Below are 21,136 nucleotides of genomic sequence, written 5' to 3'. Positions count from 1 at the left end.
TCTCTGTCTGCCTCTGCCCTTCCCCTTGATCATTCATGCTCTCTTTCTCTAAAATAAGTAAATCTTTTTTTTAATGTTTTAAGTCTTAAAAAAAAAAAGACAGAGAACTAACATAAACACTCCCACATAGTTCAGTGTAATCCAAACCTGAACTCTAAAAGAACCAGCCATGTGACTCTTCAAATTGCAACCTTAATTAATAAGCAGCCCTGCTCAGCAGAATAGTTAACGATTACCTCCCATTTGTACAGAATTTGAATGAAAATGGTTTGCCCAAGGTCACACATCCAGTTTGTGGTTTAAAAAAAAAAATTCTTCAATTCCAGCCTTGAGCAGAATTAAGCAAGCCAGACTGCCAGTTGCTGTGTGGGCTTGGAAAAAATCATTTTCCTTCCGTAGGTCTCAGTTTCCCTAACTATAAAATGAAGAGGTCTGACTAGGTAGTCTCTAGGTGACCTCTCAGTAATAAAATTTTATAAGTTTATTGTAAATTTTCCTGATCAATACCTTTGAAATTTTAGTCTCCTGAGACACTTAACCTAATGAGGTTTGCATCCCTTGAGCCAGAATTAGATTTTCCTTCGACATGAAACATGAACAGTAGCCCCATAGGTCTACCCCAAAACTGTTAACTACTCTGGACTACAAGTATTCAATTGCCTAGGATAACACATTCTCTGTAGTGAGAAATCCCCTTGTGGCCCATCCATCTACTGCCTCAAACTTCCTTATACTACCGCTAATATTGCTCTACCCTTCCCTCCAGGTTTTTCCTTGGAATATCAATTCATTCTAAAGGAAAAACTTTACTTAGTTCAAGCTTCCATGTTAATGTCTGTTGGAGAGCTCCAAAATACCTCCTATATGAGCATGAAAAAGTTGGGTTTTTCACTAGCACATTTTCAAATCACCACTTTTCCATACCCGACTGGTGAACACATGGTAGGTCTCATAGAGCTCAACAAAGTCATATGTCTCCTTTCCACTGAGGGAAGACATGTTCAAAAACTGAGGACACCCAGAAGGAGGCCTTCCCTACTGGGCCACCAGGCTCAAAAATTGCTTTTCCTCAGAGGAACACAGAAATCTACATATAGTATAAGACAAATCAGCCTCCAAAGAAAGACTTTGCCAGCAAGATGACTCTCACCATCAGGCATGAGCTCCACCACCAAAGTCGGGTAAGCGATGTTGGTACAGCCAACCTCAGTACCACAATATTTCTTACATTCCGAGGGGACGGTGCAGGCAACTTTTTCTAGGGAAAGATGAAAAGCCATGTCAGCAAGCAGACATCGGGTTCTGACAGACATCAGCATCTCAAGATTTGCTTTCTTGAAACAAGGCTTCAAACAAGACATTCCTACCCAAGGCCCTGAATTGGTTCCACAGAGAGTACAGCTTCAAGCTGCACCCTTCTATCCCATGCCCCTGCCTTGTTGGTTTGCCCATCTCCAAGATCCGACCAGGGAGAAAAGCATTCTTAGGCAGAGGAGAGGGAAAGCAAAGCAATGCTCAGGGTGAGAAGAGAGAGGGCACAGAGTTTAGACTTTAGCTAGGCCTCCCTACAACTTAGCAGTGACCATTGTCTTGTTTCTCCTGAAGATCACAGTGACCTTTAGCTCCCAATTCTGAGGTTTATCTGAAGTAGCTTTTTTGCAAGTAGGATTGAACACCCAGATGACTGAGGGAATTCCCCAGTGGGAGGGCTATTAGGTAGTACTTCCAAAATGTGAAAAATCTGGGGTAGAGAGAGAGACAAGAAGTAGCCTGGGAGGGGAAGGGGAAATAATCTAGAGACGTGGAGAAAATTTTAGTAACTTCTTTAGAATTAAATCAATAAACATTTATTAGGTATCTACTACAGATATATCATTTGGTGCTGTTCCCTAGAGCACTGATTCATTATAGCACTATATGATATACTTTTATGTGCGTTATACCCATTACAATATAAATTATTCAGTTAGGACTATTTTTCTCATGACAAATGATCCAGTTTAGGAGTGTAAGAGACCTATTAGGAACACTATGAACATCCAACGGCAGCAAGTGCCCCCACATTGTCTTGTCTTCATTTTGGGAGTTCACCAAAGTTTTGCTCCATGGTGCTCCTTTTTTGCCATTATTTCATATTCCAGGAAACAATTTTGACCTATGATGGCTGACCAAAAAAAAAGCAAATGGCAATGCTGAAGAAGCCACAAAGGGGTGAAGAAAGATGCTATTACCCTAGATAACAAAGTATAAGGCTCAGGGCTCTTCAAAGAAATGGTCCAAGAAACAGGGCTCTGAGCATCAAGCAATTAGAGACTGGTCAGGGTCCTTTGACATTAAAGACATCATACACACTACCATAGCCTGAGGAAGACTGAGCAAAAAGTTAGCAAATATTAGTTGGAAGGAGCTACAGATAGAGGTATATCATGACTTCAGAGAATTTGCAAAAAGGGAAAAAGTAATTGTCAGTGTAAGGAACCGGGAAAGACAACCCCAGAGGTTCTGTGACTTCAAGTTGTTCACTACCTAAAGGGAGAACAATAATACTTGGTAATTGTGGCAAGAATAAAAGAAGGCGGCAGAAGAGGAAGAGCAGGGAGCTACGAGGTTTTAGAAGTGACACAGAACCAGGAGAGTGGGTGAGAGGGGCTGCTGAATCCAGCAAAGGGCATCACCTGTGTACAGAATGCGGCTGATCATCCCTGGCATCACCATAAGGAACATGGGTAGCAGCTTCATGTACCCACACAGGATACAGCCGGCCTTCACATGAGACATGTTTTTGGCTGAGAGGCAGCGTTGCACAATGACCTGCCAAGGCAAGCCAGTAAGAAAGGGATGCAGGCCAGAGATCTCTCAATGCCCTCTAGCTATTCTCAGTTCCACATGTCCTTGGTCCTTGGCCTTGTACCCCCTTGTTACTAGGGCTCAGTGACACCAAACTACATGAACCCTGCCCTACTATACCCAACACCACAAGTCATAGAGACAGACAAGAGTCCCTGTAAAGACCTGGAGAACACCCCCATCCACCCTACACATCCAGCATGGGTACCTGATCTGTGCACCAATACCACAGGGCAAGGATGGACAACCCAAAGATGAGCCCAGGCCATGGCAGATCTCCACTGATGGGATCTCGGAAAATGTGAAAAGAGTCAGCTCTTGGTGTATAGCATTCTTCCTTAACGGTGAAGTTTCCATCAGTAACCACAGTTGGAAGGGCGTTCATGTACTTTGTCATGAAGGCATCATACCCTCCCACTTCGTGAAAAGCTGGAAAACATCAGCAATAAACATATTAAAACTCTCCACTCTGCATTCGGGATTCCTGAGAATGCCTGAGAAACCACCCTCACTGTGTGGTCTTGGACAAGTCACTTTCCTATTCTGGGCTTCAGTTTTCTTGTCCATTGAATGGGATTATTAACCCTGCCCAGGCTTCAAGGGGTGCTGGGGGGACACGGGGTGGGTAGCAACTGTGAGTGTCCAAAGCAATAACCTGTGGAAGTATTTTCATCACAAACCTTTTTTGAAAGGAAAAGTATTTGAATTATTAAAAGAAACACCTTGGTTTTTTTTTTAACACCTTGGTTTTGAAGATTCAGAAATGTTTTTCCCATCACCCTTCACTGTCAGCAGCAGCCTTTAAAATCCTGCATGGAGACCTAGAGATCCACAGACTCAGCCATACCACCCAGGGCCACAGCAGTGTGGTAGGATGGACAGAGAAAGGGTGAGGTGTCTGGAACCCTACCACCTCTTTGTTGTGCATCCTTGAATAAAGCATTCCACCCTCTGCCCTGCAGATTCCCCTCCCACAAACAATTACCACTAGGGAAAATCAAACAGAAGCTCCTGAAAACAGAATAGAGAGTTGATAATAGGCTTCACAGGACACAGAGTGGGGCCCCAAAAAACAAAATGCATTATATATTATTCCATAACAAGTAATTCTAGGTCTAGGGTCTCCAGTCTTGTCTTTAGGATTTCAGACAAAATTTCAAAATTGGGGTCAGGCGCCAACATAGACTGGCTATTTTTTTAATTTTGTCAAATAAGGACATAAATAAGAAAATGATCACTTACTATCATCAATTCATTAAAAAGGGACATTTAACATCAAATATAGACAAGATGTAATCTGAGGTTTAAAATACAACATCTGAATATATTTAGCCTGATGGATATTTAGACTTATCTCTTTTTTTGTCCAGTTTCTCTGTGGAGGGAAGACCATGACATCAGAGGCCCACGCTGGGGACCACTGGCTCAGTCCATCTAGAGAGAACAGTAGGGACCAGGTATTACCTGGGCCAGGACCAGCCTGAGGTCTCCAGGGCTGGGGAAGGTGCCCTTACACACTCACTAGAGTAGCCAATCCAGGTTAGACCACTCCCCTGGGGAGGGCAGAAGATGCCCAGCTCACCGCCTGGGCCAGTAGCAGGCAGGGAGGCTAGATTTGCTTCTTTCTCCCTAGGCTTCTTCCTCTGCCTCCCTGCCCCCTCAGCCTGCCACAGCCCCACTTACCAAACCCAGTCAGGATAAGAGACCCCACCAGCATGATGGCCGTCTGCAAAGTGTCTGTGTAAATCACAGCTGCCAGGCCCCCTAAGCAGGCAGAGGAAACAATACATGTCACTTCACATACAAGGACCACTTGTCAGCCTACCTCCTTTGTCCACTCCTTGCACCTCTCTCTCTGCACATCCTCTGAGCACACCTCTCAGTCACCTGTCTGCCTTTCCTTCCTTCCCTCCTTTGCCTTGTTACAGCAATCATTTAAACTACCAGGCCTTATTGCTCCCACACACACTCCAACTACCTCCCATTGACCACCCTTCTCCACCCAAATGCATCTGCTTGCTCAACCTACCCTAACCCTATGCCGTGCCCATTCCTGACTCTATTCCCTTGTTTTCACTGTCCCTGCACCTGGCACCCTCCTTGATTCTCCCAACTCAGCCAACTTCTATCCATAACCTGGAAGGCCAATCCCTGCCCCACTTCCTAGAAGAAGCTACACTAACTATTCCAGCCAACACTGGAGTTTTCTGGAAGCTCCCTATAACTTGTTAGGGTCTGAATGTTGGGACTCAACAAAGATTCCATCCTAAAACTATTTCCTTGGTGTATCTGTGTATCTCTCTTCCACAATAGAAGCTATGTCTCCTACTTCCTCCTCTTTTCCTGTGCTTTTGCTGAGTCATTTGTATGGACTCACCTGTGATTGTGTAAAGGCCAGTGATTGCCAATAAGATAAAGATGGCCAGGTAAAGATCAAGACCCAAGGCCATGTTGATAAATATGGCCCCAGAGAAGATATCTGCCTGGAGGAAGAGAAGAGACAGAGTTAAGGGTGAAGGAAGCCAGCTGCCTGAAGGCTGAACCCCTGCCCTGGCAGAGGCACTTCAGTTGCAGAGATAGAGAAGCAAACTTGGAAAGGGTAGCAGAAGGTGTCTCCTGAGTAATATCAATGCCTGTGATTTCTGAGCCCAATGTTGACCCATATCCCCTTGCCTTTTGGCTAAAGTCCCTCAATTAGAGGTTCACATTATTATCCCCAGTTAAGAATATAAAGACAAGAACTGCACAATTCCACATATATAAGGTCTCTGACATTCAAATTTATATAATCATAAAAAATAGTGAAAGGGAATAAAAGGGAAAAGAGAGAAAATGAGTGGGAAATATCAGAGAGGGAGACAGAACGTGAGAGGCTCCTAACTCTGGGAAACGAACAAGGGGTGGTGGAAAGTGAGGTGGGCGGGGGGTGGGGGTGACTGGGTGATGGGCACTGAGGGGGCCACTTGATAGGAGGAGCACTGTGTGTTATGCTATATGTTGGCAAATTGAACTCCAATAAAAAAAAACACATCAAATTTATATAATCAAAGACTAGAATGGTGATTAACAGGGGCTGGGGGGAGGGGAAATGGGAAGTTATTAAACAGGCATAAAGGTCCAATTAAGTAAGATAAGTAAACCCAAGACATCTGCCACACAACATTGTACCTATAGTCAACAATAATGTATTTTACACTTAAAATTTGTCAAAAGGATAGATGGCATGTTAAGTGTTGTTACCACAACAAAATAAAATAAAAAATAGAAAAATATGAAAAAAACATAGAAAAATATGAGTACCTCAGAGTCATGCTCTATTCCTGAGTTTCTCAACAAGCTATATTCCAGATGATAATAGATATACAATGAAAAAAACGATTCCCTAGTCAAAGAGATTTGTGAAATGCTGGATTATTCGATCTGAACACAACTGAATACACATTCTTCTAGTGTACATGGAACTTTCTCCAGAATAGACCACATACTAGGTAACAAATCAGGTCTCAACCGATATCAAAAGATTGGGATTGTCCCCTGCATGTTTTCAGACCCCAATGCTTTGAAACTAGAACTCAATCACAAGAAAAATTTGGAAGAAACTCAAACACATGGAGGTTAAAGAGCATCCTACATAAAGATGAGTGGGTCAACCAGAAAATTAGAGAAGAATTTAAAAAGATTCATGGAAACTAATGAAAATGAAGATAGAACTGTTCAAAATCTTTGGGATACAGCAAAAGCAGTCCTAAGAGAGAAATACATCACAATACATGCATCCCTCAAAAAATTAAAAAAACTCAAATACACAAACTAACCTCCCACCTAAAGGAACTTGAGAAACAACAACCAATAAAACCTACAACAAGCAGAAGAGAGTTAATAAAGATCCAAGCAGAACTCAATGAAATAGAGACCAGAACTGTGGAACAGATCAACAAAACCAGGAGTTGATTCTTTGAAAGAATTAATAAGATACATAAACCATTAGCCAGCCTTATTAAAAACAAAAGAGAAAAGGCTCTTTTAATAAATTAATAAACCATGAATGAAAGAGAAGAGATCACAACCAAAACCAAGGAAATACAAATGATTTTAAAAACATATTATGAGCAGCTATACGCCAATGAATTAGGAAATTTCGAAGAAATGGATGCATTTCTGGAAAACCACAAATTACCAAAACTGGAACAGGAAGAAACAGAAAACCTGAATCGGCCAATACCAGGGAGGAAATTGAGGCAGTCATCAAAATCCTGCCAAGTCACAGAAGTCCAGGACCAGATGGCTTCCCAGAGGATTTTTTTTTATTTTTTTATTGGAGTTCAATTTGCCAAAATACAGCAAAACACCCAGTTCTCATCCCCACCAAGTGCCCCCTCAGCACCCATCACCCAGAAACCCCAAACCCCGTCCACTTCCCCTTCCACTACCCTTTGTTCGTTTCCCAGAGTTCAGTGTCTCTCGTGTTTGTCACCCTCACTATTATTTTCACTCATTTTCTCTCCTTTCCCTTCAATAACTTTTATATTCTTCCCAGGGGAATTCTATCAAACGTTTAAATATAGACTATATTTATATTATTTACATTTATATTTAGACTAGAATAGCTATTCTGGACGGAATCCTTCCAAACTCGTTTTATGAAGCCAGCATCACCTTGATTCCAAAATCAGACAAAGACCCCACCAAAAACGAGAATTATAGACCAATATCCCTGATGAACACAGATGCAAAAATTCTCAACAAAATACTAGCCATTATGATCCAACAATACATTAAGAAGATTATTCACCATGAACAAGTGGGATTTATCCCCTGGATGCAAGGCTGGTTCAACACTTGTAAAACACTCAACGTGATAGATCATATCAACAAGAGAAAAAACAAAAAAAATAGGATCTTCTCAATAGATGCAGAGAAAGTATGTGACAAAATACAGCATCCATTCCTGATCCAAACTCTTCAGAGTGTAGGGATAGAGGGAACATTCCTCATCATCTTAAAAGCAATCTACGAAAAGCCCACAGCAAATATCATTCTCAATGAGGAAACACTGAGAGCCTTTCCCCTAAGATCAGGAACATGACAGGGATGTCCACTCTCACCACTGCTATTCAACATAGTACTAGAAGTCCTAGCCTCAGCAATTAGGCAACAAAAAGACATAAAAGACATTCGAATTGGCAAAGAGGAAGTCAAACTCTCCCTCTTTGCAGATGGCATGATGCTGTACATAGACAACCCAAAAGACGGGATCCCTGGGTGGCTCAGCAGTTTAGTGCCTGCCTTCGGCCCAGGGTATGAGCTTGGAGTCCCGGGATCAAGTCCCATGTCGGGCTCCCTGCATGGAGCCTGCTTCTCTGTGTGTGTGTGTGTGTGTCTCTCATGAATAAATAAATAAAATCTTAAAAAAAGAAAAGAAAACCCAAAAGACTCCACCCCAAGATTGCTAGAACTCATACAGTAATTTGGCAGTGTGGCAGGATACAAAATCAATGCCCAGAAATCAGTAGCATTTCTATACACTAACAATGAGACTGAAGAAAGAGAAATTAAGGAGTCTATCCCATTTACAATTGCATCCAAAAGCATAAGATACCTAGGAATAAACCTAACCAAGGAGGTAAAGAATCTATACCCTAAAAACTACAGAACACTTCTGAAAGAAATGGAGGAAGACACAAAGATATGGAAAAATACTCCATACTCATGGATTGGAAGAATTAATATTGTGAAAATGTCCATGCTACCCAGGGCAATATTCACATTTAATGCAATCCCAATCAAAATACCATGGACTTTCTTCAGAGAGTTGAAACAAATAATCTTAAGATTTGTGTGGAATCATAAGACCCCAAATAGCCAGGGGAATATTAAAAAAGAAAACCATAGCTGGGGGCATCACAATGCCAGATTTCAGGTTGTACTACAAAGCTGTGGTCATCAAGACAGTGTGGTACTGGCACAAAAGCAGACACATAGATCAATGGAACAGAATAGAGAATCCAGAAGTGGACCCTCAACTTTATGGTAAACTAATATTCGACAAAGGAGGAAAGATGATCCACTGGAAAAAAGACAGTCTCTTCAATAAATGGTGCTGAGAAAATTGGACATCCACATGCAGAAGAATGAAACTAGACCACTCTCTTGCACCATACACAAAGATAAACTCAAAATGTATGAAAGATCTAAATGTGAGACAAGATTCCATCAAAATCCTAGAGGAGAACACAGGCAACACCCTTTTTGAACTTGGCCACAGTAACTTCGAGCAAGATAAATCCATGAAGGCAAGAGAAACAAAAGCAGAAATGAACTATTGGGACTTCATCAAGATAAGAAGCTTTTGCACAGCAAAATAAACAGTCAACAAAATTAAAAGACAACCTACAGAATGGGAGAAGATATTTGCAAATGACATATGAGATAAAGGGCTAGTTTCCAAGATCTATAAAGAACTTATTAAACTCAACAGCAAAGAAATAAACAATCCAATAATGAAATGGGCAAAAGACATGAACAGAAATCTCTCAGAGGAAGACAGACATGGCCAACAGGCACATGAGAAAATGCTCCGCATCACTTGGCATCAGGGAAATACTAATCAAAACCACAATGAGATACCATCTCACACCAGTGAGAATGGGGAAAATTAACAAGACAGGAAACAACAAATGTTGGAGAGGATGTGGAGAAAGGGGAACCCTCTTGCACTGTTGGTGGGAATGTGACCTGGTACAGCCACTCTGGAAAACTGTGTGGAGGTTCCTCAAAGAGTTAAAAATAGATCTGCCCTACGACCCAGCAATTGTACTACTGGGGATTTACCCCAAAGATACAGATGCAGTGAAATGTCAAAACATCTGCACCCTAATGTTTATAGCAGCAATGTATACAGTAGCCAAACTGTGGAAGGAGCCTTGGTGTCCATCGAAAGATGAATGGATAAAGAAGATGTGGTTTATGTATACAATGGAATATTCCTCAGCCATTAGAAATGACAAATACCCACCATTTGCTTCAATGTGGATGGAACTGGAGGGTATTATGCTGAGTGAAGTAAGTCAATCGGAGAAGGACAATCATTATATGGTTCCACTCATACGGGGAATATAAAAAATAGTGAAAGGAAATAAAGGGTATAGGAGAGAAAATGAGTGGGAAATATAGAGAGGGTGACAGCACATGAGAGACTCCTAACTCTGGGAAATGAACAAGGGGTAGTGGAAGGGGAGGTGGCCGGGGGCTTGGGGTGACCCCGTGTCAGATCCTGAAGCCACCACTTGCCCGGATAAGCACTGGGTGTTATACTCTATGTCGGTAAATCAAACTCCAATTTAAAAAACATACGGGCAGCCCCGGTGGCGCAGCGGTTTAGGGCTGCCTGCAGCCCAGGATGTGATCCTAGGGACCTGGGATCGAGTCCCACATCAGGATTCCTGCATGGAGCCTGCTTCTCCCTCTGCCTGTGTCTCTGCCTCTCTCTCGCTCTCTCTGAATGAATAAATAAGTAAATCTTTTAAAAAAATAAATAAAAATAAAAAACATACAAAAAAACAAGAAATGCGGGATTAAATAAAACTAAAAAAGTTTCTTCACCACACTACTTCCCTGAGCCTTTAATATACAGAGAGCATGTACTGTGAATCCCCAGGAGGGGAACATGGTAAATGACCCTTGACAAACTTATTTAACTATGGAACTCTGTTTGCCAAGGAATAACTATTAACACCTTGAGATTCCTCCAACCCACCTATGAACTGCTGCTCTAAGCTATTATCCATCATTTACACCTCAGTGTGCAAAAGTTTATCAGATCTATTCCCCAACCCAAGTACTAAAAAGTCATTGACAGGGAAACCCCACCCATACTCTGGAGTGAAGAGAAACTTTAGCAATATCATAGTTTTATCTTTCAGTCCAGATGGAGTACACCTTGACTCAAACACAATCAGAACATCACCAAGAATCCCTTGCACAGCAGGCTTACTTCTAGGTAGTTTTATCTACATTATCTCAAGAAATTTTAGGGAGAAGTGTTTCCTCTTCACCCCAAAATATAACTTCCCCAGTTATATTCTTTTTTTATATAAATTTATTTTTTATTGGTGTTCAATTTGCCAACATATAGAATAACACCCAGTGCTCATCCCATCAAGTGCCTACCTCAGTGCCCATCACCCAGTCACCCTCACCCCTGCCCACCTCCCCTTCCACCACCCTTAGTTCGTTTCACAGAGTTAGGAGTCTCTCATGTTCTGTCTCCCTTTCTGATATTTCCCACTTGTTTTTTCTCCTTTCCCCTTTACTCCCTTTCACTATTTTTTATATTCCCCAAATGAATGAGACCATATAATGTTTGTCCTTCTCCGATTGACTTATTTCACTCAGCATAATACCTTCCAGTTCCATCCATGTCAAAGCAAATTCACCAGTTATATTCTTGATGCAGTTTTCTTTCTCTTCCCTGCCTCATTTATCCCCATAAAAAAAAAAAAGTTTTACCTGGCTGGATGGTGCAGTTGATAATTTAAACCAGAAAACACTGGAGTCACCCAAAATGAATATTCATGGAAGCTCCAAAATACCCCTGGGATGGGTAGTATTAAGGGATGATCATGGTAAATCTATTATTTCCAGATTGCTTGGTGTGGAAGAAACTAGAACTCCCCTAAATGCAATGCACAAGCTATTTCATTGCATAAAACCTAATATATTTCAGGGCGTATAAAGGGCCACCCAGTCATAACGCTGGGAATGGTGCCCTTGCATCTCCTCTCCATTCTTAGTTTCCCCACCCCCACCTCCTTACAACTCCCTGGGGCCCTCCAGTGGCTCAGCTCCCCACCAATCAAATCTCCTAGTTGGCAGAGAGTTTGTCTCACACCAAATCCAAGCTTATATGCTAATGCACAACCCTCTCTCCCAAGATGGGTCTCCTGAAGACTGGCGCCATATCTCCTCTGCAGATTCTCTAGCCCCAGGGGACCCCATATCATTGTCTTTCTTAGTAAAGGAGGAGACATAGAGTCAGAATGTAAGGAGAGAATAGTGACTTAGAAAGAGACCACAGAGATGCCTGTGTGACTCAGCAGTTGAGCGTCTGCCTTTGGCCCAGGGCGTGATCCCAGAGTTCTGGGATCGCATCCCACATCAGGCTCCTTGAGAGAAGCCTGCTTCTTCCTCTGCCTATGTGTCTGCCTTCTCTCTGTGTCTCTCATGAATAAATAAATGAATAAATAAAATTTTAAAAAATAGAAAGAGATCATACACACAAGGATTAGTGGTCAGAAGACCTGAGTTTTAACACCAGTGCTGCCATTATAGGACTGAGTGACCTTGGATAAAACATTTCACCTCTCCATGTCTCTGTGTTCTCATCTTTTTTTTTTAATTTTTTATTTATTTATGATAGTCATACAGAGAGAAAGAGAGAGAGAGCCAGAGACACAGGCAGAGGGAGAAGCAGGCTCCATGCAGCGGGAGCCCGACATGGGATTCGATCCCGGGTCTCCAGGATCACGCCCTGGGCCAAAGGCAGGCGCCAAACCGCTGCGCCACCCAGGGATCCCTGTGTTCTCATCTTTAAAGTAATAAGCTCTGATTCTGACAGCTTATGATTCTCAGTAGCTGGAACTGGGAAAGTCCTACAGTCAAAGAAAGCATTCCCCTCCCAGGTCCTATTCCACTCGATCCTATAAAACCAAAGAGGAAGAAAGACCCCCCCAGATGCACATCAACTTTGCTAAGAGTTTCATATCCACTCCTTCCTGACTCTGCACACTGAGCCACTGGAATTGCAATGAATATTTATAATGCTGGACCCTTCCCTCCCATGCCTCTGTATCATCACATAAAGTTATTTCAGTTGAAGGGGCCCCATTTATTGATTACAATGGAATGCTGTTAAGTGCATACACTTTTGTTTGGTGGGTTAGCTAATAAGCATATATGGGCAATAAAAGGATGTTACTGCCTTAAAAATGCCCTTGTTTGGTTTATTTTCCAGAATAGCTCATTTTTAATGCTTTATGACAACATGCCATAGGAGACTATGCTGTCATTAATATTGGCTTTCCTGGGACATCTGGGTGGCTCAGTCAATTAAGTAGCCCACTCTTGATTTTAGCTCAGGTCATGCATGATCTCTGGGTCCTGGGATCGAGCCCTATGTGGGCTCTGTCCTCAACAGAGAGTCTGCTTAAGGATTCTCTCTTTCTGCCTCTGCCCTCACTTGTTCGTGCTCTCTCTCTCTCTCCCTCAAATAAGCAAATAAATCTGAGAGGAGGAGGGGCAAAGGGAGAAGCAGACTCCCCACAGAGCAGGGAGCCTGACATGAGGCCCTATCTCAAGACCCTGGGATCATTCCCACCAACAGTGTAAGAGGGTTCCCTTTTCTCCGCATCCTCTCCAACATTTGTTGTTTCCTGCCTTATTAATTTTCCCCATTCTCACTGGTGTGAGGTGGTATCTCATTGTGGTTTTGATTTGTATTTCCCTGATGGCAAGTGATGCAGAGCATTTTCTCATATGCATGTTGGCCATGTCTATGTCTTCCTCTGTGAGATTTCTCTTCATGTCTTTTGCCCATTTCATTATTGGATTGTTTGTTTCTTTGGTGTTGAGTTTAAGAAGTTCTTTATAGATCTTGGAAACTAGCCCTTTATCTGATATGTCATTTGCAAATATCTTCTCCCATTCTGTAGGTTGTCTTTTAGTTTTGTTGACTGTATCCTTTGCTGTGCAAAAGCTTCTTATCTTGATGAAGTCCCAATAGTTCATTTTTGCTTTTGTTTCTTTTGCCTTCGTGGATGTATCTTGCAAGAAGTTACTATGGCCGAGTTCAAAAAGGGTGTTGCCTGTGTTCTTCTCTAGGATTTTGATGGAATCTTGTCTCACATTTAGATCTTTCATCCATTTTGAGTTTATCTTTGTGTATGGTGCAAGAGAGTGGTCTAGAGGGAACCTCTTACACTGTTGGTGGGAATGTGAACTGGTGCAGCCACTCTGGAAAACTGTGTGGAGGTTCCTCAAACAGTTAAAAATAGACCTACCCTACGACCCAGCAATTGCACTGTTGGGGATTTACCCCAAAGATACAAATGCAATGAAATGCCGGGACACCTGCACCCCGATGTTTATAGCAGCAATGGCCACGATAGCCAAACTGTGGAAGGAGCTTCAGTATCCATCGAAAGATGAATGGATAAAGAAGATGTGGTTTATGTATACAATGGAATATTACTCAGCTATTAGAAATGACAAATACCCACCATTTGCTTCAACGTGGATGGAACTGGAGGGTATTATGCTGAGTGAAGTAAGTCAGTCGGAGAAGGACAAACATTATATGTTCTCATTCATTTGGGGAATGTAAATAATAGTGAAAGGGAATATAAGGGAAGGGAGAAGAAATGTGTGGGAAATATCAGAAAGGGAGACAGAACGTAAAGACTGCTAACTCTGGGAAACAAACTAGGGGTGGTAGAAGGGGAGGAGGGCGGGGGGTGGGAGTGAATGGGTGACGGGCACTGGGGGTTATTCTGTATGTTAATAAATTGTACACCAATAAAAAATAAATTAAAAAAATAAAAAATAAAAAAATAAAAAAATAAAGACCCTGGGATCATGACCTGAGCCAAAGGCAGAGGCTTAACCAACTGAACCACCCAGGTGCCCCTCAAATAAATAAATAAATAAATTTTTTTAATTGGCCTTCCTATCTTCAGTCACAAATTACAACACACAACTCCTAAGATAATGCTATAATTAGAGTCCAATAAGACTTTTCTTTAAAGATTTTATTTATTCACGAGAGACCGAGGGGGCGTGCACAGGCACAGGCAGAGGGAGAAGCAGGCTCCATGAAGGGAGCCCGACGTGGGACTCTATCCCAGGTCTCCAGGATCTCGCCCTGGGCTGAAGGCGGCACTAAACTGCTGAGCCACCTGGGCTGCCCCGCAATAAGACTTTGAGGAAGTGTTAGGCTAATAGAAATCTATTTCCGGCTACCAGGGCAAATAAAAATTCTAATAAAACCTCCCTCATGAATTGAAATCTGGGGCAAATTCTATCTCTTCTATCTCTCATGAGCCACTCCTAACTTCAAGAGTAAATTCTGCCCTTAGAACTCTGAAAGCCAGCAGGAATGCCTCTGGATATTGCACCATACCTAAGCTCATGTCAGCCCAAGTGCTCTGACATTAGTCTTTGAGTCCTAGGTGCCCAAACTTTATCTTCTTCATTAGTTTTTTTTCTGCTCCATATTCAGGGAATTTTATAGTTTACCAAATGCTTTCAGATACAATCATTGTTTTGATCCCCAAAACAAGGTAATAAGATAAATATATTGACTCCGCTTTACAGATGAGGGATACTAAATTGATGACAAGCTCAAAAGCTAAAATCTGGTTGTCTTCAAGTCCAGTGACTTTCACAATGTTGAAAAGTAGGGGTTCTCTTTTCTGGAATATTTTCTGCAGACAACAAGATCTTTTATCATTTAAAAAACATTTTTTACTTACTTTTAAAATAAAATAATTTATGGGTATAGATGGAAAAAAAAACAGCACAGAAAGCTACATACTGAAAATTAAAAGTGTCCCTACTGCCATCACGCAGACCAAAGGTAAACACTGTTGAGAGCTTCTGTTCTACCAAAGGATTTCTAAATGTCTTGCAGAAAATTCTATGTCAACCATTACGTTCCACATCCCCCCAAAATAATAATTATCAAGATGGAAAATATGTACAGTTTGATGCTAAGATGGGGAAGAAAGATGACAAAATGATATGCACATTCCAATTGGAAGTCTGTAAAAGAAAGTACATAATATGGGCAAAGCCGCAATACAAAACATCTGTATTAAAGTCATGGGATTATGGGTGCTTTTCCACTCTAGATTTTCTTAAATACAGTTGTTCCGTTTTTCTTACAGTTTCAAAAGTGGGAGGAGCAGAAATTTTAAAACACATTATATTCTTCATGGGTATATAAATATACATATATATGTAGTAAAAATATAAAAACATACCAGAAGAAAACATATCAAGTCTAAGGCATGTGTAACTTTTAAGACGGAAGGAAACAGGCCCAAGAAGGGTAGAGATATTTTCCATCATATTTGTAATGTTTTTTTTCCTTTCTTTAAAAAAATGACAGATTTTTTTTATTATTGGTGTTCAATTTGCCAACATATAGAATAACACCCAGGGATCATCCCATCAAGTGCCCCCCTCAGTGCCTGTCACCCAGTCACCCCCACACCCCACCAACCTCTCTTTCTACCACCCCTTGTTTGTTTCCCAGAGATAAGAGTCTCTCATGTTCTGTCTCCCTTTCTGATATTTCCCACTAAAAAAAATGACAAATCTTTTAAAGATCTATAGAATCTGGGTTGTGGTATTTACTATATTAGTATTCGTACTTTTCTGTATATTTGAAGTATTTTGTTACTTTTTTTATTTATAAAAATAGGGGAATGAATAGGGAAATATACCACCAGCATCAATAGAAAAGAACTCTTCTATAATCCTAAGAGACCATTTGTTTCACAGCTCTTCCCAGATTGCTCCCTCTCTAAGCTCCTCTTAGCCCTTAACAAAGGGGGGGAAAGGAAGAAAGGAAGGAAACAAGCAAATTTCCCCAATTTTGCTAAGCAAAACCAACTTGAAGTGAAACCAAAAATTATCATATTCTAGACTAAGGGTCAGCAAATTTTTTCTGTAAATGTTGAGGTAATACATGTTCTAGGTTTTGCAGTCCATACAGTCTCTATCTAACCTGCTCAACTCTGTAGTTGAAGGATGAAAGCAGCCACAGACATACATAAAGTGAGTGTGGCCATGTTCCAATAAAACTATATCTACAGGGGCACCTGGATGGCTCAGTCAGTTAAGCATCTGCCTTCTGCTCAGGGTCCTGGGATCCAGACCCAGGTAGGGCTCCTGTTAATGGGGAGTCTGCTTCTCCTTCTCTCTCTGCCTCTCCCTGTCACTTGTGCTCTCTCTCTCTCTCCCTCAAATAAATAAAATATTTTTAAACTATTTCTACAAAAACAAGCAGTTGGATTCAGCTCGAAAGATTTGTTCCCATCACTTTGAAAATTTGGCTGAACAATGTCCATGACACTCATGGGAAATAATAAAATTACAGATTCAGTTGTAACACCTCTTAGAGTAACTGAGTCTCTGACCACGAGACTTGTACACGTTACTTCATCTCAGCTCTGATGCTTTGAGATCCTATGATTTTATATTTGTGCTTTTGCTGCCCATTCTGGTCCGAGTTATATCTGAGCACTCAATAAATCCTGCCTGGCAACGACATTTGAGATGGAGAGCTCCATTGCTCAAATTTCTCTTTTCATTTGTGAAAGTGAAAGGCTCAGGTAATGAGTGTTCAAACCTTAAGCAAAAGCCAAACCTCTTATTTTCACTCAAGGATCCAAAATGGACAGTGGAATTGCTGTAAAAGTTTATTGCAGTCATGTTAATAGCGCCAGCATATATTAACAGGTACATTTGGTCATCACATGTAATTCATAAAATCTGAGGCTTATCTCAAGTGATTGCGCACTTAAATAAGATATGTGATACTAGGAAATTTTACAGGGCAGAATGCTTCTCAGAACTTGATAAAGCAGGTGCTGTAAAGGGGATAGCAGGAAGACAAAATTCAGAGGAGCACATGGAGGAATAATCAAATCTGGGTCTCAGAGCCCAAAACCTGGCCACAAGATGGTAGCCATAGCCAAGATTTCACACCACTGCTGTTCAATGGCCTGGGTTACATCTGGGCCCTGCGTCTGAAATGTTTTTTCTCTCCTATCAATTATATACCCACTGGATCCCTATATCTTCCCCAAGCCTTCCTGGCAGATCTTTGTTTCCTGTATGCACTTGTATCTCACAAGACCACCCTTCTTTTCTTTTTCCCCATCACAAACTGTCCATGCCTCTATATACACACAACAAAAATAATTCATCTTTGTGGGCAATGTAAATAAATACCTATCATACTTTGTTAACTAACAGTTCTTTTTTTTTGTCCATGAACTTTGAACTCATGTGTATCTTAACGTGAGTTCCTAGGAGGTACATTCAACATCAGTGTAATTATTTTAGTGATTTCATGCTCTATGACTCATGGTGAATCTGAAGTCAGCCAAATATATAAAGTCAGAGTCTCACCTGTCAGCTCTTCCCTGCCCCTCTCCTCTGCCTAAATGTCCCTCCTTCAGATCCTTCATACACCAGTGTGCAGTCAATGCACTCTTCTCAGTCCTCCCAAATCCTAGTCTTGGAAATTTGTTTATATTGTAAGGTCATTTAAATGGCTATCTTAATATTTGTCAAGGTCTTGAATTTTAACTGACTCTGTACTAGAGGAATGAAAGATTTAGAAGGCAAGGGCTACATAATGTCAAAGGTTTGGATTCAATAACAGGGAATCTGCTGCTCATCCTAGGATGCATTCTGCTACTGTTTAACCCCATGGAGTTCCTTCTTGGGACCTCAGTTTCCCCAGGTATAAAATGAGAACGTAGGACATAGAACTAAATAATCTATCCCATTCCATCATGCTATGCCTTCATCCCATCCAAACATAGAGATGAACTGTGAGAAGAACACAGACTCTGGGACTAGAGATATCTGGATTCCAATCCTGGTTTTGCCGTACACTTGCTATGTGATTTGGGACAAGTTACTTAACTTCTCTGAGACTCAGTTATCTCACCCATGAAATAAAAAATAAAATAGAAATCCTTACCTATGCAGTACTCTTATGTGAACAGGAGATGGAATAAGTAAAGCCCCTATTGGAATTTAAGCCAAGAAATTGACATTAAATAAAGGGTAGCTATCATCCTTCTACACACATTATTCAAGAGATTGCTGCCTCCAGGCAGCAGGTGGAGCAGGTAGGATGTTAGGCAAGGCCTCCAGGGAGGAGCCCCAGAAATCATACTGGGAGGGAGTGGTACTATTCAAAAGCAAAATTCAGAAAAAAAAATGACTGCTGGGGGTGGGCTCCATCAGGACTTGAGCTGAGCAAGACTGCCCCTCAGTTATCTGGGGGCTCCCAAGTCAAGGGAGGTTTAATCAGTAACCTGAACAATAGGTGAGGTGATTGGAAGGCAGGGAGAGAGGTTGGGCATTTAGTTTATTTATATGACTACCCTACACCAGCTCCTAGGGCAAAGAGTACCCTTTCCATGGCAACTACACTTAACAGACTTTTACCTGCTTGAACTGTGGACTTGGAGAAGGCTTGATTCCAAGAAGGGGAATCCAGTGGCCTCCTCTACATGCTCATTAGACAGGTGCCACCTCACAAGCTGAACCAGGAGCAGTTCTCTTGCCAGCTCCTGTCTAGCTCCAGGGTGACCTCCTCTCCTTCCTGCTTACATTTCTTTTCTCCTCTAAATCTGCTCTTCTATCCCTCAGGAAGCCTCATTTCTCCAGCACTCCCAGCATTTTCCAGCCTAGGCTCTGCACACTGATATCTAATGACATAGCACTGAAAATTCCAAGGTCTTCATCTTATAACTAAAAACTAACCCTGAAGGAGGGGAGGAGAAAGTAAAGGTGGTGAAATCATCACACTGGTGGCAAAACACAAAGACATCAGTCAAGAGTAGTAGCAGTTTGAGTCAGGAAGCTGGGCAGGAAGGGAGCAGTATTCTGGGCATCAGTCCCAACTCCAAGACAAAACCCTATCAGTCCTATAGGCAAGAGCATGTTTACACTGAGTTGTATAAAAATGTATGTGCAAGACCATTCAATGAGGAAATAATAGTCTTGTCAATAAATGGTACTGAAAGAATTGGATATACACATGCAAAAAAGTGAGGTTGGGCCCCTGCCTCACATAGTACACAAATATTAATTCAAAACACCCAAGTGTAAAAACTAAATACCTGAGAGAAAACAGAGGTCAATCTTCATCATCTTAGATTTGGCAATGGATTCTTAGAAACAAAAGTAAAAGCATAAGCAATCAATTTAAAAATAGATAAATAAACTTTATCAAGATTTAAAACTTTTGTGCCTCAAAAGATACTATCAATTGTACGGCTGGGGATTTACCCCAAAGATACTGATGCAGTGAAATGCCAGAACATCTGCACGCCAATGTTTATAGCAGCAGTGTTCACAATAGCCAAACTGTGGAAGGAGCCTCGGTGTTCATCGAAAGATGAATGGATAAAGAATATGTGGTCTATATATACAACGGAATATTACTCAGCAACTACAAACAACAAATACCCACCATTTTCTTCAACATGGATGGAACTGGGGGGGGGTATTATGCTGAGTGAAATAAGTCAATCAGAGAAAGACAAACATTATATGGTCTCATTCATTTGGGGAATATAAAAGATAATGAAAGAGAAAAAGGGGGAAAGGAGAGAATATGAGTGGGAAATATCAGTAAGGGTGACAGCACATGAGCGAGTCCTAACTCTGGGAAATGAACAAGGGGTAGTGGAAAGGGAGGTGGGCAGGGGTTGGGGTGACTGGGTGATGGACACTGAGGGGGGCACTTGACAGGATGAGCACTGGGAGTTATGCTATATATTGGCAAATCGAACTCCAATAAAAATATATATACAAAAATAAATAAATAAATAAATAAATAAATAAATAAATAAATAGAAAACCTACAGAATGGAGGGACATATTTGCAAATCCTCTCTCTAATAAGGGTCTACTACTAGAATATATAATCTTTTTTAATTTGCTTTTATTGGTGTTCAATTTGCCAACATATAGAATAACACCCAGTGCTCATTCCGTCAAGTGCCCACCTCAGTGCCCATCACCCAATCACCCACACCCCCCGCCCACCTCCCCTTCACCACCCCTAGCTCGTTTCCCAGAGTTAGGAGTCTTTCATGTTCTCTCTTTCTGATATTTTAACTCAACAACAAAAAAAGACATTCAACCCAATTAAAAGAAAAACAGTATATGCATGTAGGCCAGGACTAGGGCTGGAAGGTAATAGTACAAAAAAGAAAAATAAAAAAAATAAAAAAAATAAAAAAAAAAGAAAAATAAAGATAAATAAAGGTATAGATATTTCCCTTAGAGAAAGTATAGTCAAATACAATGCGTAGACTTCATTTAGATTCTGATTCAAACAAATCAACTGTAAGAAGATATTTTTTATATAAACAGGAAAATCTGAATATGGACCAAGTATTAAATCACCTAAATTAAGAAATTCCTGTAGATTTTGCTGTGTGATAATAGTACAACGATTATGTGTTTTAAAAGTCAA

At 41.1% G+C, this 21,136-nt stretch overlaps 1 protein-coding gene across 1 annotated transcript in view; it reads right to left on the bottom strand.

The window, feature by feature from the left end:
• The window catches only part of SLC5A1 (solute carrier family 5 member 1), a 74,320-nt gene that overhangs the window by 20,737 nt on the left and 32,447 nt on the right, over positions 1-21,136 (bottom strand). The window contains exons 6-10 of the mRNA XM_077874442.1: positions 5,225-5,330; positions 4,531-4,611; positions 3,056-3,276; positions 2,676-2,811; positions 1,151-1,258 (exon numbers count right to left, since the gene is read on the bottom strand). Of these exons, the coding sequence (XP_077730568.1) occupies positions 1,151-1,258; positions 2,676-2,811; positions 3,056-3,276; positions 4,531-4,611; positions 5,225-5,330 (652 nt within the window). The remainder of the gene's footprint in view (positions 1-1,150; positions 1,259-2,675; positions 2,812-3,055; positions 3,277-4,530; positions 4,612-5,224; positions 5,331-21,136) is intronic.

The sequence above is a fragment of the Canis aureus genome, chromosome 27, assembly GCF_053574225.1.
Source record: "Canis aureus isolate CA01 chromosome 27, VMU_Caureus_v.1.0, whole genome shotgun sequence".
Taxonomy (NCBI): domain Eukaryota; kingdom Metazoa; phylum Chordata; class Mammalia; order Carnivora; family Canidae; genus Canis; species Canis aureus.
The sequence above is the reverse complement of the archived record's forward strand: the minus strand, read 5'-3'. Positions and strand labels throughout refer to the sequence as shown.